The 26082-nt window shown below is 38.6% G+C and overlaps 1 protein-coding gene across 1 annotated transcript in view; it reads left to right on the top strand.

The window, feature by feature from the left end:
• Positions 1 to 24477, top strand: part of LOC103249748 (cytochrome P450 4Z1) — a 39116-nt gene extending 14639 nt beyond the window's left edge. Inside the window, exons 7-12 of the mRNA XM_008048369.2 lie at positions 3084 to 3187; positions 5371 to 5561; positions 13800 to 13933; positions 22239 to 22303; positions 23257 to 23339; positions 24173 to 24477. Of these exons, the coding sequence (XP_008046560.1) occupies positions 3084 to 3187; positions 5371 to 5561; positions 13800 to 13933; positions 22239 to 22303; positions 23257 to 23339; positions 24173 to 24341 (746 nt within the window). The 3' untranslated portion in view covers positions 24342 to 24477. The remainder of the gene's footprint in view (positions 1 to 3083; positions 3188 to 5370; positions 5562 to 13799; positions 13934 to 22238; positions 22304 to 23256; positions 23340 to 24172) is intronic.
• Positions 24478 to 26082: the final 1605 nt, after the last annotated feature.

The following is a 26082-nucleotide window of genomic DNA, read 5'->3' as shown; positions in this document are numbered from 1 at the left end:
AGCAATATTTAGAGCTTTTAGGAATCACCATACTGTTTTCCACAGAGGTTGTACTAGTTTGCACTCCCACCAACAGTATAGAAGTATTGCCTTTTCGCCACACTCTCTCCAACAACTATTATTTTTTGAGTTATTGATAATTGCCATTCTGACTGGAGTTAGGTGGTATCTCAGTGTGGTTTTGATTTGCATCTCCCTGATGATTAGTGAGGTTGACCATTTTTTCATGTGTCTGTTGGCTGCTCAGATGTCTTCCTTTGAGACGTGTCTGTTCATATCTTTTGCCCATTTTATAATGGGGTTATTTGTTTTTTTCTTTTCAGCACATTTGAGTTCCTTGTAGATCCAGGATGTTAAGCCTTTGTCAGATCTGGAGTTGGCAAATACTTTTTCCCAGTCTGTAGGCTGTCTCCCTGTCTCTCTTGATGGTTTCTTTGACTTTGCAGAAGCTTGTCAGTTTAATGTTTTTAGTCTTAAAATCTATTTTATTTAAGACTAGTGTAATAACCTCTGTTTTCTTTTGGTTAGTATTGTGATAGTATATTCTTCCATATTTTATTGCATTTCTGTGTCCTTATTTTTAAGGTTCTTGTCTCATATACAGCATATATTTAGATTTTATTTTTAATATAATCTGAAAATCTTTGTGTTTTTACTCAGAATATCTAAACAATTTATATTTAATGGAATCACTATAATATTTGAGTTTAAAACCACCACATAACTATTATTTTTCTATTTAACCCATTTTTATCCTTTCTTGCTTTTTAAATTACTGTGTCATTTTATATTATTTGTTCACTTACTTATAGTGGATATGCTAAAAACTAAACATTCAGTCTTCATTTATTAGACACTAACATGAAGAATTATATTAAACACTTCCCTGAAAATGCAAGGATTTTACAATATTTGAATTTCTATTTATTCTGTCATCTTTTAAAATATTGTTATGTGTGTTAATTCTCTGAATGTTTTAAACCCTAGAAGACATTATTGTTGTTTAATATATTCAATATTTATTTTTATTAATCCACACACTTGTACTTTTTTTTTTTTGAGTTGGAGTCTCACTCTGTCGCCCAGACTGGAGTGCAGTGGCCACTCCTGGTCACCGCAGCCTCAACCTGCTGGGCTCTGGCATTCCTTCTGCCTCAGCCTTCTGAGTAGCTGGAATTACGGCATGTGCTACCACGCCCGGCTGATTTTTTTTATTTTATTGTAGAGATGAGGTCTCGCTACCCAGACGGGTCTCGAACCCTCGGGCTCAGGCAATCCACTCACCTCAGCCTCCCAAAGGCGCGGGATTACAGGCTGAGCCACCGAGCCTGGCTTACTTGTACTTTTTAATGTTGTTATTCCCACTGTGCTTTTCTGTAGTTTTTTGGATTTTTCAGAGAGGAAGGTTTCCTGGTACTCATTTCCTATTACTTTAAATTCCTTATGGCATTTCTTTTATAAATCTGTCAATGATTAATTGTCTCAGTTTTTGTTTGCCTGAAAACAACTCCATTCACTTTCCTATTCAGCATATACTTGGCAAGGAGATGCAGTTGAGGTTACTTATTCAAGTCATTCTTGACCAGTATGCTAGGTTTGATGGCAAAATTTGATAACTCTACCTATCTCTATGATTTTGCCTTCTCAGTTTCGTTAGTTGTAACTTGAAAACTGTATTACCTACATTGTATGGTTTATAACATGGTATCCAGTCATTAGAACAGTTCCTAGCAAATAGCAGACTCCTAATAAAAATTAGTTCATCTCCTGCCATGTGAAAATTTACAAAGAAACCGACCTGTAATAAGATATAAATTACTTTGTTAATCTGCTAGAACACATAACAAAAATAAGGTGAGGAAAGATCACTCAGAGAGTCTTTTTTTTAGTTGTAACTTTCTTTTAAAGATGTGGGGTACAATTCAGGGTTAGGTATACAAATGTTCATTATGTAGGTACCCTTGTTAATGAGATGTGCCCCCTCTCCCCCAGCAGATTCCCACTACTGCCAGTCTCACCCCCGCCCTCCCCTGGTAGTTTCCTACTACTGCCAATCCTTTTCTTATAGTATTACGATAATTGTTCAAGGTCTGCCTATAAGTGAGAACTTGTCATACTCAGTTCTTTGTTTCTGTGATAGATCACTCAGTATTATAGATTCTAAGTCCATCCAGGTTGCTGTGAAGTTCATAATTTTGTCCTTCTTTATGGCTGCATAATATTCCATCATGTATATGTACATTTTAAAAATCCAGTCCTCTTTTAATGGGCAGCATGGTTGGTCCCATGTTTTTGCTATTGTGAACAGTGCACTCGCAGATATTTAAATAGGTGAAATCCACAACTAACCTATGAGGCGGTCAAGTGTAGGCGTAAGAACACCAAGGTGTAGAGTGAATGCATATGTTGTGCTGCTGGAGGCAGGTGTTCTCCTAAACACAGGCAAGGAGTTGATCAATCATTTTCACCCAGGGCAGTCTAAGGGAGACTGGACTGATAGTGGCTGGGGCAAAGGAATCATCTCCATTCATCCCCTATATTTTTGATACCTCCTAACTGAAGGAAAGCTCTGATTTTCCCATAAGTTTTCTCTGTGACTTTCCCCTCCTTTTTCTCCCTTCTCCACCACTCAGTTTGAGCACCGGTCTCTATCATGAGATATGGCACTTCACCTTTTTATTTAATATTTCTTTAAAAAACAAATCCTAGTTTGTAGAAGTTTAGCTCAGGGATTGAAAACAGTAGGCTCAACATAAACAACTCTCACAACATTTGAACTCAATTTATGCGCCAAGGATATCTAAGGGTATATGTTAAGCACCTCCAACCTTTGCAACAACCCTGCACAGTACCTTTGAACACTCTTATTTGAAGGAAGAGAAATTGTGGCTCAAAAGGTGAAGTATCTATACATCAGGAATGAGCCCGTTTTAAAGAAAAAACAGCTAGTGGTACCTTATCAATTCAGGAGGTGGGGGAGAGGCTAGCAGCTCTCCATCGAGTAACAGCCTCTTGGAGCTACATTTGGCTTTAATTTACTTTCTAGTAGCCTTGGTAACAAAAAAGATAATTTCTCCATCTAGATAAATTAATCCAGGACCGGAAGAAGTCTCTTAAGAATAAGCTAAAGCAAGATACTACTCAGAAGAAATATCAGGATTTTCTGGACATTCTCTTGAGGGCCAAAGTAAGTCTTCCAAACTTCTGAGCACACATTCAACTGAATAATTAAATAATAAATAAATTAAATGAAAATAACACATAAATAAATTAGAGAAACTTATTTGTTAACTGATGCTTTTTTTCAGGGAGGGGGAGTTGGTGTCTCACTCTGTTGCCCAGGCTGGAATGCAGTGGTACGATCACAGTTCATCGCAGCCTCAATCTTCTGGGCTCAGGCAGTCCGTCTGCCTCAGCCTCCCAAGTAGCTGGGACTATAGGTGCATGCCATCACACCCGGCTGATTTATTTGTTATTGTTTTGTAGAGACGAGGTCTCACTATGTTGCCTAGGCTGGTCTCAAATGCCTGGGTTCAAGCAAAACTCCTACCTAGGATTCCCAAAGTGCTGGGATTACAGGCATGAGCCACCACGCCTGGCAACCACTGCATGTTGAACTTCTTTTATGAAGATATGCCTCCTTGTCCTCCCAGGGCTTTTCCTCATTCCTCCAGTATCACATTTTAATTATTTAGGCAACCATCTATCTTTTCCTAAGGTCACAAACTGCTGAAACCTTCTTCTTCAACATGTGGTCCATAAACCAACAGCATGGGTAAAACCTAGGAGCTTGTCAGAAATGCAGACTCTCAGGTCTCACCTCAGATTTAGTGGATTAGAATTTTCATCTTAATAAATCCCATAGTGATTTGTGTGCAATTAAAGCTTGAAAAACCCTGTCCTAGAAGACCAAGGTCACAGTTTATTCTAACGCCCTAGTAACTAGCACAGCACTACATGCCTGGCTCATGAGGTGTCTGTGTGGTGTTAATGACAAAAGTGAGACTTGAGAATTAATAGTCACTCAATATGTGACAACTCTTATTGCTACTAGGCTGGCAATCCGGTAAAGATCAAATTAGATGATATAGGTAAAGATCCTGATGGGTGGGGATAAAAACAATATTTTAAATTTTATTTTGTATTTATTATATATTTTAATACATTTTTCTTAATGATTTTTGCTTACGTGCCAAGCACCTTTAAAACCTTTACTGTAACAACTTGCAAGGAAATTATAAATATTCTCATTTGAGGAAAATAAATTGTGGCTCAAAAGGTGAAGTCAACTGCTCAAGGTGCCATACTTAGAAAGTAACAGTCAGGATTTAAGACAATTCTGCCTCTGTCCGAAACCCATTCCCTTCCTGTTGTACCAGACAGCACCATGTGACCATAATTTTACATCCTCATCTCCATGTTTTGATAAGTATTTGCTGGATTGAATTATACTGAATTATTTGAAGGAACAAAAAAATACCCTGTGAACCCAATTTTCATTGTATTGACCAACTTTACCATGTGAAACATGAGTCTGCCTAAACCATACTACTAAGAACAGGGCACTGGGAAATGATGTGTATTTGGAAATTGAATAGACTTGCTGGGAACTAAAGACTTTTAAAAATAACATTTTCCAGTTGGAAAAATACATTAATTGTCAAACAAAATTAAATATACAGTAAATGGAATAAAAACTATCTGCAATCACATTTGATAATGTAACTATTTTCTTTAAATGTTTTATCTATTCAACACATATATTTTAAAATTAATATTATTTTACATATACACATACATATAATACATTTCTAATACTGCTGTTTACCTAACATTATATCATGAGCTTCCCCCTTACCAACAAGAAGTTGTTCAGAAACATAATTTTAGTAACTACATAATATCAATATCCCATGTTATAGATGGTCCATAATTTATTTTACCTTCCCTACTGTTGTTGGCCATTTAGGATCTTTCCAATTTTTGACTATGGTATTAAACATCCTTGTACATAAATTTCTTGTGTAATTTTTAAGCATTTTCTTAGATTTTATTCCTTTAAGTAGAATTGCTAAATTAAAAGTTGTGAACATTTATAGGACTCTTGATTCATACTGCCCAATTGAATCCTACTCAGTCATAGATTTTTTTTAAAACAAGGCCTAGTGTTCTTTTAAGGTCTGAAAATAGTGAAATAGAAAAATATATACCATATTAGTTTAATTAATTTTGAATTTTAAAACTTAATATTTTTCTATGATCATTGCTACATGAAGATCATCATAGATCTTTTGTCTATGATCATTGCTACGTGAAAGAGATGACCATTAATAACCAACTTTGGATAAAGATCATCACTGTATTTTTTAGGATGAACACAGAGAACACTTCTCTGAAGAAGATATCCGAGCTGAAGTGAAAACATTCATGTTTGCAGGACACGACACCACATCCAGTGCTATATCTTGGATCCTCTACTGCTTGGGAAAGAACCCTGTGCATCAGCAGAGATGCAGAGATGAAATCAGGGAACTCCTAGGGGATGGGTCCGCTATTACCTGGTAAGATCTGTATCCCTATTTCACCCTGAATTTTCTCTTTATACATTTGACCATTTCTCTCTTCTGGTATCCAATAGACTATAGTGCATTGCAATAGTATGTATATATTGGGGAAGGTGAAAATGCACACTAGCATCCTATGTTGTTTTAAATATCGTCACTAATTTTGGGGGGGGTTGGAGTCTCACTTTGTGGTCTAGGCTGGAATGCAGTGGCACACTCACGGCCACCACAGCCTCGACCTGCTGGGCTCAGGCGATCCTTCTGCCTCAGCCTCCCAAGTAACTGGAACTACAAGTGAGCACTACCATGCCCGGCCAATTTTTTTTTTTTTATTGTAGAGACAAGATCTCGCCAAGTTGCCCAGGCTGGTCTTGAACTCCTGGGCTCAGGCAATCCTCTTGCCTCCACCTCCCAAAGTGCTGGGATTACAAGCTTGAGCCACTGAGCCTGTCACTAATTTTTATACAGAAAAATTCTGTGTCGATAGATAGTACTCAGTGTGGACCATTTTATTACTCTTTTCACTTCAGGTAATGGTACAGTGGCAGAAGGGATAGTCTTCCTGCCTTATTTAAGCCATAGAGGGCCAGAATATGACAAAGACTTACTGGGACCCCCGGTTTTACAACCTTAGATTGCCCAAGCAAGCTGTCTAATCGCTTGACATGGACGAGAATTCACATACCTCCCACCTCCTTGTCATTATCCCCTGCTCTTGGTATTAGCTTTGAATTTGAACCTTACACATGACTGCCCCACAATTCTGATTAACCTTGGGCTATTTGGCATCTCATGGTGCAAATGAAGCCAAATTGATACATAAACTTTTAAAATTATGAAACAGGGCATATTTTAAAAGTACAGAGAACACAATGCACAGCTCAAAATGTTATATAACAAGCACCCATGTAGTCCCAACCCTAGTTTAAAAACCAATTTGAACATTAACAGTACTACTAGAAATCTCATGTCTACCTTCCCATCACACACTCCTCCTTCTCCCCAAGAAGTAGATGTTCTCCTGACTTTTATGGTATGCATTCTTTGTTTTTGTTTCTAGTTTTATTACCTAAGCATGCAACTTCAAATACTAGAGTTCAGTTTTTCTTCTGTTTGAAGTGCATATCCATAAAATCATAAAAACATTTGGGGGGGGGCTTCATTTATGAGAATAGTTGTTTTTCTGTCATTTTCATTGCTATACGAAATTCTATTACATGGACCATGATTCATATATTCATTCTAGTGTTGATGAGTATTTAGGCTATTCCCAAGTTTGGTTTTGTTTTTGCTGTTACAGTAGTTCCCCTTATTTGTGATTTCACTTTCCATGGTTTCAGTTACCTACAGTCAACCATGGCCCAAAAATATTAAGTGGAAAATTCCATCAATATAAACAAACAACTTACAAGTTTTAAATTGGTGCTATTCTGAGTAGCATAATGAAATCTTCTACCATCCTACTCCATCACAAGCAGGACATGAATCACTACTTTGTCCAGCTTATCCACACTGTATGCACTACCTGTCCTTTGGTCACTTAGCAGCTGTCTTGGTTGTCAGATCAACTGTCACAGTATTACTGTGCTTGTGTTAAAGTAATTCTTATTTTACTGAATAATGGCCAGAGTAGTGATGCCAGCATATTGTTATAATTGTTCGATTTTATTAGTAGTTATTGTTATTACTGTCTTATTTATTAGCTGCCTAATGTGTAAACTAAACTTTATTATAGGTATGTATGTATATGAAAACACAGTATGTACAGGGTTTGGTACTATCCACAGTTTCAGGTATCCATTGAGAGGCTTAGAAAATATCCCTCACAGCTGGACTCGGTTACTCAGCCTGTAATCCCGCGCCTTGGGAGGCTGAGGTGAGTGGATTGCCTGAGCCCACGGGTTCAAGACCCGCCTGGGCAACTTGGCGAGACCTCATCTCTCCAATAAATCAAAAATCAGCTGGGTGTGGTAGCACGTGCCTGTAGTTCCAGCTACTTGGAAGGCTGAGGCGGAAGGATCGCTGGAGCCCAGCAAGTCAAGTCCACTTTCTTTTGTTTCAAGACATTTTTTATTTCCTCCTTAGTTTCTTCCTTGATCTAATGGCCGGGAGTGGCCATTGCACTCCAGTCTGGGTGACAGAGTAAGACTCCAACTCAAAAAAAAAAAAAAGAAAATAGCCCTCACAGATAAGGAGGAACTACTGTATAATTAATGTGTTTATGAACAACCATCCAATCCTGGACTTTTCTTTCTTGGGAGATCTTTTATTAATTATTCAATCTCTCTACTCATTATTGGTCTATTCAAGTTTTCTATTTCTCCTAATTCAATCTTGGTAGGTTGTATGTGTTCAGGAATTTGTCGATTTTCTCTAGGTTTTCTAGTTTGTTAGTGTAAAGTTGTTCATAATAATTGTTGATAGTCTTTTGTGTTTCTGTAATATCAGTTGTAATGTCTCCTTTTTCATTTCTATTTTTGTTCTTGGTTAGTCTAGTAAGTAGTTTATCAATGTTATTCATCTTTTTAAAAAACAACTTTTCATTTTGTTGATTTTTGCGTTGTTGTTGTTGTTGTTGAGACAGAGTCTTGTTCTGTTACCCAGGCTTGAGAGCAGTGCCATAATCATAGCTCAATGAAGCCTCAAACTCCTGGACTCAAGGGATCGTCCCAGCAGCCTCCTAAGTAGAGATACCACAGGTGTGTGCTAACACACCTAGATATATATATATATTAGAAACAGAGTCTCACTGTGTAGCTCAGGCTGGTCTTGAAAGAATCTTGACCTCAAACAATCCTCCCACCTCAGCCTCCCAAACCATTTGTATTACATGTGCGAACCACCATGTCTTGCTCAATGTTTTTTTAGTCTCTATTTTATTTAATTATCTGATCTTTCTTTCCTTCTACTAAGTTGGTGTTGTTTTATTCTTGTTTTTGTAGTTCCTTGAGGTGCATCATTAGATTGTCTATTTGAAATCTTTCTACTTTTTTGCTATAGGTGCTTATTGCTATAGATGTTTCTCTTAGCACTTGCTTTGCTGTTTCCCATAAGTTTTGGTATGTTAAGTTTCCACTTTCTTTTGTTTCAAGACATTTTTTATTTCCTCTTTAGTTTCTTCCTTGATCTAATTGTTGTTTAGGACCATGTTGTTTAATTTCCATGTAATTGTACAGTTTTCAGAGTTCTTCTTGTTTGTGATTTCTAGTTTTATTCCATTGTGATCCCAAAAGATAAGATTTTGATTTTGATAAGATTTTGATTTTTTAAAAAAATTGTTGAGAAGTGTTTTGTGTCCTAATGTTTGGTCTTTCCTGGAGAATGTCCCATGTGCTGATGAGAAGAATGTGTATTCTGTAGCTTTGGGTGAAATATTCTGTGTCTTTTAAGTCCATTTGGTCTAATGTGCAGTTTAAATCCAATGTTTCTTTGTTAATTTTATGATCTACCTTGTGCTGAGAGTGGGGTGTTGAAGGCCCCAACTATTATTGTATTGGAATCTATCTCTCCCTTTAGACCTAACAATGTTTGCTTTATATAACTGGTCCTCCTTTTTGGGTGCATATGTGCTTAGAACTGTTATATCCTCTCACTGAATTGATCCCTTTATCATTGTATAATGACCTTCTTTGTTTCTTTTTTTACGATTTTTGACTTAAAGTCTCTTTTATCTGATACAGGTATAGCTACTTCTGCTCACTTTTGTTTCCTGATTGCATGGAATCTTTTTCCATTCTTTTACTTTCAGTCTTTATGCACCTTTGCAGGTGAAATGAGTTTCTTGTAGACAGCATATAATTGGGTCATGTATTTTATCCATTTAGCCAGTCTATATCTTTTAAGTAGAAAGTTTAATTAATTTACATTCAAGGTTATTACTGATATGTGAGAACTTATTCTTGTCATTTTATTCATTGATTTCTGGTTACTTTGTATGTTCTTTGTCCTTTCTTTCTCTTGTTGTTTTTCACTGTGGTTTGGTGGTACTCTGTAGTGGTAACATTTGAAATTTTTCCCTTTCTTGTTTGTGTGTGTTTACTCTACAAGTGTTTTCTATATTTTCAAATGTTTTCATGATGGTAGTTATTATTTTTTAATTTCTGGTCATAGGAGTCCCTTAAGCACTTATTGTAGGGCCACTCTAATGATAATGAATTCCCTAAGCTTTTACTTGTCTGAGAAAGACTTTGTTTCTCCTTCATTTAGCTTTGCTGGGTATAGTATCCTTGACTGACCATTTTTTATTTTAGTACTTTTAATATATTATCCCATTTTCTACTGGACTGTAAGGTTTCTGCTGAGAAATCTGCTGTGAGCCTCATGGGATTTCCTTAGATGCTTTTCTCTAGCTGTTTTTTAGAATTTTTCTTCTATTTTTGACAGTCTGACTATAATGTGCCTTTTTGAGTTGTATCTGTTTGGGAATCTTTGAGCCTTCTTTATCTGGATGTCTAATCTCTTGCTACACTTAGGAAGTTTTCAAGTATTATTTTGTTAAATAGATTTTCTAATCATTTCATTGTCTCTTCACCTTCTGGAACATCAAAATTTTGAATTTTGGTTAAGTTATGGTGTCCTATATGTCACATAGACTTTGCTCATTCTTTTTTGTTCTTTTATTTAAACACCTGTCTTACTGACTTATTTGAAAAGACCTGTCTTCAAGTTCTAAGTTTCTTTCTTCTACTTGATCTAGTCTAATTGTTGAGACTTTCAAATACATTTTGTATTTCATTCAATGAATTCTTCAGTTCAGGAATTTCTCTTTGCTTTTTTATAGCTATATCTTGTCAATTTCTCATTCACATCCTGAATTGTTTTTCTGATTTTTTTTGGTAGTGTTTTTCAATATTCTCTTGTATCTCATTGGACCTTTTTAAACTGGACTTCTTTACTATATGCATTTTGAATCTTTTGCCAGAATTTTATAAATTTATTTTCTATTGGAATCTGTTGCTGAAGAATTGTTGTGTTCCTTTGGAGATGTAACATTTTCTTGCTTTTTCATGTTTCTTGTGTTCTTACATTGATATCTGTGCATCTTCTTCCAATATTTTGAATTTGCTTTCATAGGGGAGGACTTTGTCCTGAAGATGTATCTATGGCATCATTTGGATAGGGCACTTTGGCTTTGATTCTGGGTATGTGCAGTAGTGTAGTCTCTATGATTTCTTCAGTTATTAACAACATCATTGGTGTCTGTGATTTCCTCAGTGGCTCAAGGTGCAGTTGTCAGTGAGAGCTGTGGTAAAGTTCTTCTGAGGACTGGGATGCCAGGTGAGTCAGTTTTCAGGTCCCAGTGGTGAAAATGGTGGACTGAGCATGCCTGTTCTTGGGCCCCAGGGTGGTACATGCTAGCACTAGTGTAACCAGTCTCTGCAGGCCAATTCTTGGACTTCCAGGTGGCTATCTTGGGTACCAGAAATGACAATAGTGAGCCATGGGGTGAGTGGGTTCTTGAGCCCCTGGGCAGTGGGTGTGACATTGGCAATGGTAGCAGTGGTGAGACAACCTTCTAGGAATGAAGTAGTCTGTGCTGGTGTTGGCAGTGACTGTAATGTGCTGGGCAGGCCAGTCCCTAAGCTCACAGTTGGCATTTGTGTATGAGTGCCAGCTGTGGTGGTAGCAGCAGGATGTGTGGACCCAACCTCAGACCCTAGGAGAAGTTCTCAGGTGCCAATGGTGGTAAACTGTGCTGAGCAGTCCCCAGTCCCTGGACAGCATGGGCAGGTACTGGGAAAGATGGAGCTGGGCTGGGAATATCTGCCCTCAGTTCCCCTCAGTGATGCATGCAGACACTAGCTGTCATAAGCAGCAGCAGGGTGATCCCCAGGCTGCTGGCAGAATGCTCATTTGGGGGCAGCAGTGGCTGTGCTTTGGCCCTGCTACTGGGGAGGATGAGATTGCTTTCAGTGAGAGCAACCATAGGCTGGTGTCTTGGGAGCACGTGCCTCACTAGCTCCTCAGCCCCACAGCTGCCTGTAGTAGAGTTATAGGCAGCAGAGTTTGTCCTCAAAACATGAAAATGTGTGGTTGTCCTTCCACTGGGGGTGGTGGAGTCAATGTCAATAGCTCCCGCCTTGGCCCAGTGACAGCAGCTACTGACAGGGAATGTCATTGGGGCTTCAGGGATGTAGAGATGCAGAAGTTGTTGAGCTCCAGTGCAGGACACAGTCTGGTGTAGGTTGGGCCTTCAAAATGGTGACATACTGCAGCTGCTTAAGACTCGAGGTTTTGTGGCACCCAGATTGAGCTTTCTTTGTTTAGAGTAATGCCTTTGTGTAGTCTCCAGGCAGCTCCCTATGTTAGTCTCAGAGCCCACAAGGGGCAACAGGTTCTCCCATGGCTAGGATTGCAGGAACGTGTAGCAGGAATGTGGACTGCTGAGGGTCTCTTACTTACCCTTCACCCACACGAAGGAGCTTCTCCAGACTCCCAGTTGATTCCCACCAGATAGGCTGTCTCGCTTCTCTCTCCTCCCTTGCTTTTGGTGCTTCTCATCACTTCTCTGTTGACTCCCAGTGTTCTCTCTTAGATAATCTACTCAAAGTGCAATTATCTACTTGCTATTTTTGTCCCTTTCTGTGGAAGAGATGAGTTGGCCATCTTGAAGCCCTCCACATTTTATATTTTTTATTATTTCCATTACCTGCTGAAACTTTTCAATATGTCTTTTATCTCCTTGCACTCAGTAAGAAAAGCTATTTTAAAATGGAGTCTCATAATTCTATTTGAAACTCTCATGGATTTGATATTATCTGCTGGATGGTAGTGGTGGTGGTGGTGGTGGTGGTTGTTCATTTTATCCAGACTAATTTTTAACCTGGCTACTTTTAACTAAGTACCAAACAGCTTTTTGACCAAATTACTTGTAGGCTTAGGCTTATGTAAGCTTCTTCCAGAGAGGATTTACATTTGTGTATGCCAGATGTCTGTAATCATGCAATTCAGAATCCTCTTAATCCAAAAATAGGAATTTAGATAATTAAAAGTGCTGAGCTGTTGAGTTGGTAAATTTTTGTACTTCTAGTTCACTCTTTTTACTAGGATGCTAACTTAGCTGGATTCTCCAGGCACTTTCCCCCAGGGAACCCTGGAATCCAAGCCTTGTCCACAGTCACCTGAGTCTACCCAAAGCACTTGTGAGCCTCCCAGTTCATGCTTCTGGAATCAGCAAGTTTCCAGCAGAAAAGCAGGTCCAAATGCCAGGATCAAATCCCTAAATTTCCATTCTACTCCTGGCCCAACATCTCTTTACTATATTATTAGCTCTCTGAAGCATTCAAGAAGAGAGAGCAAGAGAGATCCAAATTTTCTGGTTGTCACCATAGTAGATTTTATCTGAGTTACTTAGTCCACCATTACCAGAAACAAAATTTTGTTTATGTAAACTTTTTCCCCTAATTTTGTATATTTGTGGAATTTTTTTTCTAACATTCTCACCTGAAGGTTTCAATTTTATTGGTCTTTCCAATGAACCAGTGCTTAGCATTGCTGATGCTGATGTTTTTACCTATTTTATTGATTGTTATTCATATCTTCACTATTTTTTCTTCTACTTCTTTGCATTTATTTTTCTTTCCATATACTTATTTCTAGATGCTTGCTTTTTCAGTCCCAGCCCAGGGCTGGGGATGGTTTACCACAGTCCCTACATGTGGTGAGCTCCCGCTTCTGACTCATATCTCCTTGCCTAGCGTTCCACTTCTGGTTCATGACAGAAGCATCAACTAGCATCTTCTCTTTTCTGTGAATGCCAATCCTCTTTATGGCTTCCTTGCAGCTGAGTTATCTCCATGATTCTTTTAAGAATGTGTTTTAAAGTTCCCTAAGCTTTTTCAGTTATCTTAGTCAAAAGGGTAGTCTGTATTCCTACTACACCATTACCAGAAGTACTTGTTAATTCTTCATAAAAGAAAAACCACTTTGAATATAAAGAGAGCCCACACTTCTATCCAGATGGCTCATAGATCTGTAATATTGGTCACAGGGACCCTGAAATAGGTACATCTCAGGACAAAACCCTTGTATCTAAGGAAAAAACTTCAGGTTACATGTGTACGCGTTGTTCATGCTAACATTAAGCTTTTCCGAAGAGATACTTGGGATGTCTGAAGTATTTCTTTCGGTAAAGAAAAAAATTCATTCCCAGCTACCAAAATGGAGAAAGGTTGGACTTTTAATGCAATGGCTAACTGACTACCCCTTCTTACTCTTCCCTTCCGTGCAATCCAGGGAACACCTGAGCCAGATGCCTTACACCACAATGTGCATCAAGGAATGCCTCCGACTCTACCCACCAGGAGCAACCATAGCCCGAATGCTCAATAAACCTGTCACCTTTCCAGATGGACGCTCCTTACCTGCAGGTCTTGAAACTTCTTAACACACTTGTGTCTCCACCAGTTATTTATCCTTAGAATCTGTGGCTCCTAGGTTCCATTCTTATTCTTCAGAGAGAAAGGGGAGAGAGCTCTCAGGACTACCCAAATAGGCACAGGTTAACAAATGTGCAAATGTGTAGAACCCTGCCACAGGGGCCAAAGCGTGGGCAAGGGGTCTTCATGAAGCATCACAGCTTTAATGCTGAACTTTGAAAGACTAAATTTGCGTCAACAAAGGTGAGAGAGGTACCATTGCAGGCAGAGAGAAGAGCAGGCATAAAGTAGAAGGCAACCTGCCTTCTTCCCTCCTTCACACACACCAGCAAGGCGTAATCACTGGAGTAATTCCTATAATCCAAGGTGTCACTGGAGTAATTCCTATAGTCCAGTTGACTCCAGGATTCATGGAGGGAAGCTGTGGGGTTCCACCTGGAGCTATGATGTAGCCAGATCACAGAGCTTTCTGAGGGCCAAGTTTGTGTTCAGCCTTTCTTGATCAAGCAGCAAACTGATAATTAAGATATTTGAGCAGGATAGCATGATTCTAATTCTGCTTTAGAAAGATTAATCTATTGGTGAGATGGAAAATGGATTGGAAAGATGGCATCGGAGACATAAAGGAATAAGCTAGAACTTATATTTGGTCTATGTTGAGGTGTGTTTCTACAACTTCCTTCGATCTTAACCCTCTTTCAAACACTGGATTTGACTGGGCAGTTGTAGTAGTCCAATTAAATGCAGTAAAATTTAATTGTTGCTGTGCTATTATAGTTGCCCAATAGCAATTAAATATGTATTTCCTGCAAAATCAACTTTACGACTGTAATAGTCAGAGCAAACAATTTTTTAGAACTAACTAGGGGCTAAGTATTGTTCTATATGCTTTGCATGTATTAACACTTTGTATCTTCCCCACAGTTCTACTGTGGAGATACTAGTATTATGCACAACTTAGACAAACTAAGATGCAAAGAGGTAAAACTTCATCTCTGGCAAATGGTGGACCCAGGATTCAAACCCAACTAGTCTCTGCTCTTAATTACTACACTAAAGCAACAACTTAAGCTTTCTCAGGATTCTCTCCTGTAACTTATTCATGGGTATCTCTCCTACTATCTAGAAGTTTTCTCTTTTCAATTCAGTCTTATTTTTCACACAATGTTTGCTGAAATACTTATTACCTACATAACATTCCATCTACCTAGTTGTTCAACCTAACTCAGAATTGACTTTTACTATCTTTTTCCTCAACTTTCTATTTCAGTAGTACCTAAATTCTGTCAATAAGCTCAAGTTTTTTCAATGTCAATAAAATGATTTGTTATTAATTATTTTTTTCTAGTTCTATTCTGGATCACTTAAGCCTTGTAATCTACAGGGCCTTACATTGCCCCCTCTTATACCAAAACTACAAGTTCAAAATATAGGAATCAGCATGACTTTTAGTTTCTCCCATTCAGTGCTTTCTATTTCATCTTCTTCTCACTTTCTTGATCTTGTCACTTTTGCTGCTGCCGTGAGAAACCATCTTTGCTTCAGACAATTCTGTTCAGATCCTGATAGATTTGGGCTGAAGAATGGTCTGACACCGGCTGACTCACCGTGTAGACTGTTGATTCACCATCTCTGGTCTCCCTCAGTCACTGTCCTTTCCTCCAAGTGTCTTCAAGGGCTGCACCTTGGTCCACCTCAAACCACAAGGAGGAAACAGGAAGTACACAAGCAGAGCTGTCTTCACCTCACGCTACATTCCTTAAGGCCACCTCTCCTTGCCCTCCAGAATTGTCAGGCCTTCACTGGACCCCTTGTGCTCACCTGTGTCATTTCTTGTTACCCTGCTTTCTTTCCTGCCCCTCCTCATAAACGTATACACACCATGACTTCACTTCCCTCCCCACTAGCCTGGGTTCATCACTTCAACTTCTACCTTGGCAATGCCTTCAACTTCCTTGAATATTTCCCCTTTACTACACTCATTCATCAATAATTCAACCAGCATTTAATTCTTCTATATACTTTCTCTTCCCTGCTAACAGGTACTTGAATGCAACTAGAGTACATTAAAGTATGTGCAAATGGGTGCTTCATAGCCACCAGACACACCTCTTCCCTTGTGTTACCAAAATCCTGTGTATTTCTCATTTGAAGCCAGCAACTTGGGAAGATCATTTCTTACAAAAATATGATCTTTTACTTTCAGAAAGAAACATGTTTATGATGCCTTCTTTCTCTCCCACACTCCACTATATCCCCATTTCCTCTTGATAAAAGATCCACTGCATCATGTGTGCCCCTCTCCTCGGTTGCCCACTGAGTGTCTACTCTAAGCACTTTGTTTTACTCTGAGCAGACTCTAGTGAGCAAAATGTCCAAAAGTAAGCATATAAGCACCTGTTTCCCCCAAACATGTTCCTCCTCCTGGATTCCTATATCAGTGAATAGCATCACTGTCCATGAATAATTTTAAGTCAGAAAACTAGAAAGTGCCCGAGCGTGGTGGCTCACACTTACAATCCTAGCACTTTGGGGGGCTGAGACTGGAAAATTGCTTGAGGCCAAGAGTTCGAGAAAGTTAGAAGTCATCTTACACACCTCCATCATCTTCCTTACCCATACAGTATCCGAGTTCTAGAATTTCAGCTATTTCCTCCTCAACAATCTTATCTTCATGGTCTCAGTTATTGCTTTTGTAACTTTTTGCCTACCAGAGTCCCCTAAATAATTTTTATATTTTCATACTTAGCTCTCTACAAACCAATCTATGTATAAAAAAGATAAATCATAAGTCTAGGTAAATTCTAAGTTCTAGTTCAAGAAACCTACACAGATGATTCTGTTTGCCACTGGTCCCCCCTAAGACTCTACTGGCAATATCAAGAAAAAAGAATAAAAAGAAGAAGAGAAAGAAAGAAAAGGAGGGAAGGAAGGAAGGAAGGAAGGAAGGATCCCAACTGTGAAAAGAATGGAAAGAAAGTAGTTAATAGCAAACAAAAGAGATTTTGATAAATTTATGAAATTAAGAAAGAAGGTGAGGTAGGGCTGCCAAATGAAACAGAAGTAGTAATTCCCATCTTTAAAAAAGTAACAAAAAGCCAGACACAGTGGCTCAAGCCTGTAATCCCAGCACTTTGGGAGGCGGATTGCCTGAGCCCAGGGGTTCGAGACCAGCCTGGGCAACTTGGTGAGACTTGGTATCTACAGTATATCAAAAAATTAACCTGGCATGGTAACATGTGCCTGTAGCTCTGGCTACTTGGAAGGTTGAGATGGAAGGATCGCCTGGGCCCAGTAGGTTGTTGCTGGGGTGACCGTGAGCGTTCCATTGCACTCCAGCCTGGGCAACAGTGTGAGACTCTGACAAAAAAAAAGACAACAAGGGAGTGGCTGCAGAGAGACTTTCAAGGAAGAGAACGTGGCTCTATTTTCAGAAATTGTGATTTTAATAAACTTAGTAAGGCTGAGCTACCTTAGGAAAAAAATGTATATCCATCACCTACAACAAATAGTCAATCCTAAAAAATCTTATTTTATCTTTTTAAAGTTAACATTTAGTTTACAACCTTGGATACATTAAATATAGCCTTTATTCTGGCAGAGAATAGGGAATGTCCATTCTGCTGACACTTTGCGACCCAAATAATATACAGGTTCCTGAGAGAGCTATCATATTTTTCTGACTGATGAATATCCATTTTTTACTAATCTTGTTAAGAGATATTTTGAACCTTGCCCAGAATTACTTACAACTGTGGAACATGGATATTGGGGATGGGAAGACAGATTTTTTTTTTCTCTCTTTTAATTTTTATTTTGAAATTGTGGGGTACAATTCAGGGTTAGGTATACAAATGTTCCTTGTGCAGGTACCCTTATTGATGAAGTGTGCCCCTCTTCCCCAGGTGGATATCCACTACTGTCAATCCCAGCTTCCCATCCCCGCCCCCCCTGCAGTTTCCTGCTACTTTCAATCCCTTTCCTACAGTAATATGGTAGTTGTTCAAGGTTCACTTATGAGTGAGAACATATGGTACTCAGCTCTTTGTTTCTATGAGAGATAACTCAGTATTATAAACTCTAATTCCATCCAGGTTGCTGCAGAGTTCATGATTTTGTTCTTCTTTATGGCTGAAAAATAGGAAGACAGATTTAGAAAGAGGAAGGAGGCATAATCATATCAGTCTAAGGCAGTCATTTTTTTTTTAATTGTAGACAAAAACTTTCATGGAGGGAAGCTGTGGGGTTCCACCTGAGCTATGATGTAGCCAGATCATAGAGCTTTCTGAGGGCCAAGCTTGTGTTCAACCTTTCTTGATCAAGCAGCAAACTGATAACTAAGATATTTGAGCAGGATAGGAACAATTTTTTTTCCTTTTATTGTAAAGATGTGGGATACAATTCAGGTTAAGTATACAAATGCTCCTTATGCAGGTAACTTTGTTGATGAAGTGTGCCCCTCCCCCCTCTGGGAGCTTTCCTCAACTGTAAGGCAGTCATTTATCTTTCTTTTCTTTAGTTTTTTCAGAAAATCTTTACTGAAGTCATTGAAGTGTTTTTAGGTCTTCTACATGATAATTAAAAATGGTAAACCATCATAAGTTATGAATTCTATTTTCTTTTTGCCCTAAGGTTCCATAGAGATTTAAGTCCTCAAAAAATAGAAATTTCCCTAAACTTAACTCTATATGTCTAAAGTATTCTTATTTTAACTATGTCATTTTGTGAGATAATGTGCATGGCTTTTTATTATAGGAATATACACATAGGGTGGCAGTTTGATTTTCTGAATTAGTAAACTCCATGGGGGACAAAAAGACAGATTCCTTCAAAAGTCAATAGCAAACTTACTAATAGTCTAGTATCTGCCATGGATCTGATGGTCCAGTAAGCCTTGTGTGGGGAGGGACATAGCCCAAATCATGAGTGTTCTGTGAAATCCCTTAAATAATTCACAATCACTAAATAGAATAAAATATAATGGGTTTTCTCCTATGTACACTTATGGGAGAGATCCATGGCAATCAACCAGACACTCTGGCTGTAAACCAGAATATACATTAACTCTGAAGAAAGACAAGAACAGACTTAGGAAGAGTCAAAAATATCTCATCTAGAGGACAGTGGTATGTGACTGTAATCCCATCTACTACACAGCAAGACCCCCATCTCAAAAATTATTTTTATTGACCATGATTTGAGACTCACCCAAGGAAGTTAATAATGGATGAGCCCATGGACCACACATCTTAGGTATTATCAATTACTGAACTTCAATAGGCACTCTGTTCTTGTGATCTCGGTGAGATTTCCAGAATCTGTTATGAGAGAACAACACTTCTTGAACCAGGGATTGAAACTTCAAAGAACATTAACTGCCAGGAAATAAACCTGATCCAACATGGAGGTTAGACTTTATGATTGAGACTTGGGAGAGTTCAATGACATGGGGTTTTTAAAACCCCAAATTTCAAGCAGTACCTCTGACCCATGTAAGAAAGCATGTTTCTTAAATGTCCTTGTTAGCTGACAATATGTGGATTTACCACTTAGGGATTTGTCAGTGGTGATCTGGCCATTTATTTTTGAAAGTGGTTTTTACTGTGCAGATGAGGCACTGTTATGGTATCCCAGTTGCCTTTCTAGCTCAAATCAGCTCTTTACCTCAGTCAGCAAGGTAGGTGGTGATGTTAGGATTGTTCAAGTTCAAAAAGTATCAAATGAGACTTTATGATACCAAAAACCGCAATTTATAATGAGTACATCAGCTATGAATACCTATCTATCAATTTGCACATCTGCAAGGCTTATAAAACAAAAAATACTAATAGAAGATTTTATCTGACTTTCAAAGACCTACACAAATCAATTGAACAAAAATAAGCAGGAATATAGAGTACCTAAACAATATAACTAATAAAATAGAACTTATGACTACAATAGCAAACTTTTTTCCAGTAGTAGAGAGCACACTTTCCTTTCAAATAGACCGGGAACATCCCTTAAGGTTGGTTGTATACTAGATCACAATAAAAAAAATTTAAAGCCTAATTACCAAAAGAGAAGCATTACAAAATAGTATTCTTTAAATCAATACAATAAAAGTGGAAATTAGCAACAACCTATTTTTCAGGAAGTTTCATTCATCTGTCTTTTTTTTTTAGTTGGAGTCTCACTCTGTTGCCCAGACTGGAGTGCAGTGGCCGCTCCCGGCCACCGCAGCCTCAACCTGCTGGGCTCTGGCGATCCTTCCGCCTCAGCCTTCCAAGTAGCTGGAACTACAGGCGTGCGCTACCACGCCCGGCTAGTTTTTTTTTTTTATTTATTGTAGAGATGAGGTTTCCCCAAGTTTCCCAGGCAGGTCTTGAACCCGCGGGCTCAGGCAATCCACTCACCTCAGCCTCCCAAAGGCACGGGATTACAGGCTGAGCCACCGAGCCCGGCTTCATCTGTCTTTTTTAACCTATTAAAAATTCCCGGGTCAAAGCAGAAGTACAAAATAAAACCATGACCACAAAAACTCTGCATATCAGAACCAATGGTCTGCAGCTAAACAGCATTCAGAGGAAAAGTTATAGCATTAAATATTGAATTTTTTATAAACAAAATAAAATAATTAAAATAAATTATTTAAACATTGATGTCACAAAGTAAGTAAGTTAACTAGAAAAAGAATAAGAGAGTAAGCTAAAAGAAAGTAGGTGAATTAATGAAGATAAATACAAAAGGTAATGGCATGGAAAGTAGAAAAGCTGCACAACTAGTTTACAAATATAATAGCTAACCAGGGTGGTGCTGGTCAAAAAAAAAAAAGACAAACCACTAACTAATATTACACAGTTCTATACACAAAGATTTGAAAAACTAGAAAAATTAATTTTATAATAGCATATAATTTGCCAAAACTGATCCTGATAGAGATAAATAGTGTAAACATGCCAATTTTCACAAAACTAGAGCCCCTAAAAATGAACCTATACAGTTTTTCAGCCATTTTATCAAAATTTTGAAGATTAAATAATTCCAATAATGCTTAAAACTTTTCCAGAGCACAGAAAAATTTAAAGGAAAACTTAGAAATGTATTTAAGAAAGTGTTTGGCAGTAATGGGAAACTGTCAGGGAAGGAGGATGGGATTGGCAGTTGAGGGTAACTGCTAGGGGAGGGAGAGGCATACCTCATCAACAAGGATACCTGCATAATCAATGTTTGTGTACCTACGCTGAATTGTACCCCACATCTTTATAATAAAAAATAATAATTTAAAAAATGAAAAAAAGAATAGCCAAAACAAAGGAAATATCTCACTGATAACAATTGATAAAATTGCACATGAATTTGTTGAGATAAATCTCACTTGTGTATGTCAACATAGGAATTCTAAATAAAATATTAGTAAACAGAATTCAACAGCACATCAAAATAAGTATATCATGACCGAGTAAGAAGGTCATTAACTGCAAGTGTTGTTTGATATTAGAAATTCATTAATATAATTTATTATATTTTATAGATTTAAGTATAAAACCACATAATCTCCACAGTGATCAATGGAGTCCCATAATATGGTAAAATATTACTTCAGTTTCATATTGGCTCTATATCCCACATGTTTTTATGATTCCAAACTATAATAAACACCCAAGCGACTGACTTCTATAATAATACAACAAAAAAATTATCTCACTCTCCGCTTAAACTTTTCAGTGATCCATATTGGCTTTTACATAAAACCTTAGCATGATTTATTTGCCGTTCTATGGTACAGGCCCAGCCAATCTCTCTAGGCTCTTCTACAGAAACTCTCCTTCTTGAATCCTGTTATACAATCTCCCCGTCTCCCAAATTTCCCAAGCTTTCTCAAGTCTTAAAGCTTTGCTTCATACTCCTTTGTCTGCCCCAAATTCCTTTCCAAATCCTCTTTACCTGGTTTGCTTCTACTGATTTCATGACACTGAGCTCCAAAGGCCTTGCCTGGGCCTCTTTCCTTGCATACATCCAAAAGTTCTCTAGGTGAGGTGCCCCTCACTATTCCCAAAGTATTCCGGGCTTCCCTCTGACTTGTTGCCTTGTATTGAAATGGGTCATCTGTTTCTTCCAATGGACTACAAGCTCCTTGAAGGCTGAAGTCTAATTGATCTCCACAGTGCTTACTGAAGTGTCTCTATGATGAATGCTTCTTGAATGATTAAGTAAGAGATGAATGTGTAATTCTTTTCTTGGTTAAGAAATCTATGAATATGGATGAATGAATCTTAGCTCATGCATTTTTCCTCTTTTTCTTCTGTTTCCTCAGGGATAACTGTGCTTCTCAATATCTGGGCTATTCATCACAACCCCACTATCTGGGAAGACCCTGAGGTATGATTGTTCCAACTGCACCCAATGGCATCTAAGATAGTCAACAACAACAAGAGGGGGGAGAAGCATCTTCACAGAAGGGGGAGCACTTAGGATAACCACCTGCATGTTAAGAAAAAGCAACATAGAACAAAAACTCTATGCTTTTAAGAGGAAAATGTTTGCACATTTTTAATCATTGTCAATATTTCATAATGATGCCTCAACAACAGATGCATATCACACAAGGGGATAGGACCAGTTAACTGACAGTGCGCTGTTTAACCACCTGCTCCCTGCTTTCATTGATTTATGCAGTCAACCTAGTCTCAGAGCTGTGAAGTGTATTGCAGATAACCTGTTACTGGTCATAATTAGGTAGCAAGATTGCAAACTCTGTTTTTTTTAAAGACCTAAACATATTTGAAATTAGCCCTCTAGGAATATTGCTCTCCTTCATACCCAGGGCTGACCTGAGAAGGCAAGGGGGGCTGGGAGAGAATAAGAATTCTCCTAATCTGCCAACCAGTGCTCCAACCTACCACACAGCCCAGGAAACACACATTAGCAACCTCTCACAAAGGCACTCGGGCAGGAACTGGACAACTTCAGCAAAGTTGTACATGGCACAAGTTGCTAGCTCGGTCAGTTTGAAAACCAAGGCACAGGAGAAAGAGGAAAATTTGATTCTTTTTCAATTTTTGTATGACAAAGGCTCTTGTTTACTGTGAAGGGAAAATAGCAAAGTCAATGTTTGGTCAAGTCTGACTGTCTTAATGATTTGCTGCTTTTTACCATCAGTGCCTTTTTAATCTGTCATTAGGTTATTGGCTCTGCTTTCTCCAGATATATTTCAGTGACAAGCTTTTGGGGAGCATCCAGCAAGACTTTTAATATCCACAGTGTTAACAGTCTGCTGGGGGGAGTGTACTCTAAGGGGAAGGGTGGAACTGGGAGCTTCACTCTCATTACAGGTCTTTAACCCCTTGAGATTCTCCAAGGAAAATTCTGATCAAAGACACTCCCATGCCTTCATACCATTCTCAGCTGGATCAAGGTAAAGACTCAAGTTGGTGAACTTAATGGAAAGTGTAACAGTGCTTACCTGACAGATGTTGACCCCCTTAAGGCCCTCGGCTAGCTGACACTACTATTGTTCCCCATCCTTCTGTCTGGCTTGTCTTCTCTTTGTGACCGGTATATTCAGATGGTGCTTTTTTAAGTCCCTGAAGGGACCAGTTAATGTCACAAAGGACAACTCCAGTCCTGGGTATATGGGCATGGATTGATGAAGACCATCCCCATTACAGGCCCAAAGACTACACTTAATCTTGCAATTGGCAAGGGTTGGGAATGACACTTTGTTATGGGGATTGGAATCTTCAAGCTCTTGTTCCTGCAGAGAGCAATGTTAGCCTGTGATTCAAATTTCCTTTTGGCACCTGGTATGAGAGACACCTGCTTTACCAAATGAAAATATAATCCATTAAGCATGCCAGGCTTATTTTTCTCATGCCCAAGCTTCAACTACAGAAGCTTCTAAATAGTAGTAAGAAGTAGCTTTTCTTTGTCATGATATGGGGGAAATTTTCTAGTTATATGGATTCTGAAGAATCAAAAGTTGATACAACTCACTACCATTTAGCAAGATGGGCTCAGGAATAATAGAACCAGTGTTCATAGTTTTGACATCAAGGAACTTGATGATCAGGGCATATTTAAGTTAAAATAAAACCTTTCCTGGATGCTTCCACATACTTGGAAACGGTTTGGAATGTGGATTTTGCTTCCCTATAAAAGTTGTCATATATAAAAAGATTGTTCTATGGTTTTAATACTGTAATATATAAATTAATCAGGTACAATTTTTCCTTCCTTGGTTTCCCCCAGGAACTGCATTGGGCAGCAGTTTGCCATGATTGAGTGTAAAGTGGCTCTGGCCTTGACTCTGCTCCGCTTCGAGGTGGCTGTGGACCACTCCAGGCCTCCCATCCCTATTCGCCGCGTTGTCCTCAAGTCCAAGAATGGAATCCATGTCCTTTTAAAAAAAATCTGCTAATTTTAAGTGTTCTCATGTTGTAATTAATGAGACAATTTTATTACTAAATAAAGAATAAGAGGATACATATTATACAAAATATATCTGTATAGTTTTTAGATAAAGTGTATAATTTAGGATACTTCTGATTGCTTTTAACAGCTATCAGCAGTAATTCTGATTTATTTGCTGGATCATGTAGATTACCTTTTGGTGCAACCCTTAAAAACACATGAAAAACCTCAGACTGAACTCAACTACAAAGGGAAATTGTTGGCTCATATAACTAGTGGTAAGGTGGTTTTCAAGCATAGTTTGATCAAGGCTTCAACTCAATATCTCTGCATTACTTTCACCTCTGCAGATCTCTGTATGTCAGCTTTCTTCTCAGTTATCTTTCTTTATCATAACAAATAATTTCAGCATTCTGAGTCTTATAGTCTTTTATGATACCCTCTAGGAAAAGGACAAATTGATGACAGCATATTAGAAAGCCTAGGCACTTAAGAGAAATTCTGAACATAGACAATCCTTATAGATTCATTCCCATGTGGAATATTTAGAGGGTACCGCATCCTAGGGAACTCTTGCCCAACATGGAGTAAGGTAGCTATGGGATGTTTCAGCAAAGATAGGGTCTACATAGAACCACCTAGTCCCCCATGCTGGTGTGTACCATAGTAGAGATACAGAAATTTCAGCAAATCTGCCGTAGGAGAACAAATTTGTTTTGGGGTTTTTTGTTTTGTTTTGTTTTGCTTTTTTTAGTGAGAAAGGATTTATTGAGAGGACAGAAAAACTCCCACTGGGACAGGACCTGAGGGGGTTGCCTGAAGACACAAAATTGTTAAGAAAGCCAAGAGGAATCACAAATGGAGGCCATAAGAAGGCCCAGAGTCATAAGTTGCTGATGTTGGCACACATTCTCAGAGCTTGTGAGAATGGAAAATGGACAAAGACAGAATTTGACATCTGTTGTATTAGTCACGGTTCTCCAGAAAAACAGGACCAATAGCTATACATAGATCTATAAGAAGAGATTCATTATGGAAATTGGCTCACATGTTTATGGATGAGAAGTCCCACGATGTGCCATCTGCAAGCTGGAGAACCAGGAGAGACTGATGTGGTTCAGTCTGAGTCCAAAGACCTAAGAACCGGGGCAGGGGGCAGAGGGTGGGAGGTATGCTGGGGTAAGCACCAGAGTCAAGGGCCCCAGGAACCAGTAGCTCCCACGTCTGAGAGAAAATTGATGGCCTAGCTCAAAAAGAGAGAAAATGTACCCTTTCTCCACTTCTCTGTTTTATTCAGGCCCTCAACAGATTGGATGATGCCCACCCACATTGGTGAGGGTGGGTCTTCTTTACTCAGTCTCCTAACTTAAATGCTAATCTCTTCTGAAAACACTGTCACTGGTACATCCAGAAATAGTGTTTTGCCAGCTATCTGGGTATCCCTTAACCCTGTCAAGTTGACACATAAAATTAGCCTTCACAACATCCAAAGGATAGGTAGGCAAGACATCCCAGCTGAATCCAGCAAGGATCAAAGGATGGCATGCTAATTGCTAAACTAAACTAGATTTGACCTGAGGGTGCCTCCATACTGGAGTGCTGGCATGAGGAACTGCAACCTAACTTAACAGGTAAACTAACTGAAAGCCTAACTTAGAAGTATACAACTGGTAACAAATAGCTGACTCAGTCAGTTACAACAGCAGGGTGTCAGTCATTGCAGACAGCCAGCTGATTCCAGTGAGGCA

Source organism: Carlito syrichta, unplaced genomic scaffold (assembly GCF_000164805.1).
Source record: "Carlito syrichta isolate Samal-C Ts95f unplaced genomic scaffold, Tarsius_syrichta-2.0.1 Scaffold123377, whole genome shotgun sequence".
NCBI lineage: Eukaryota > Metazoa > Chordata > Mammalia > Primates > Tarsiidae > Carlito > Carlito syrichta.
This window is presented reverse-complemented; position numbering and strand designations above follow the sequence as displayed.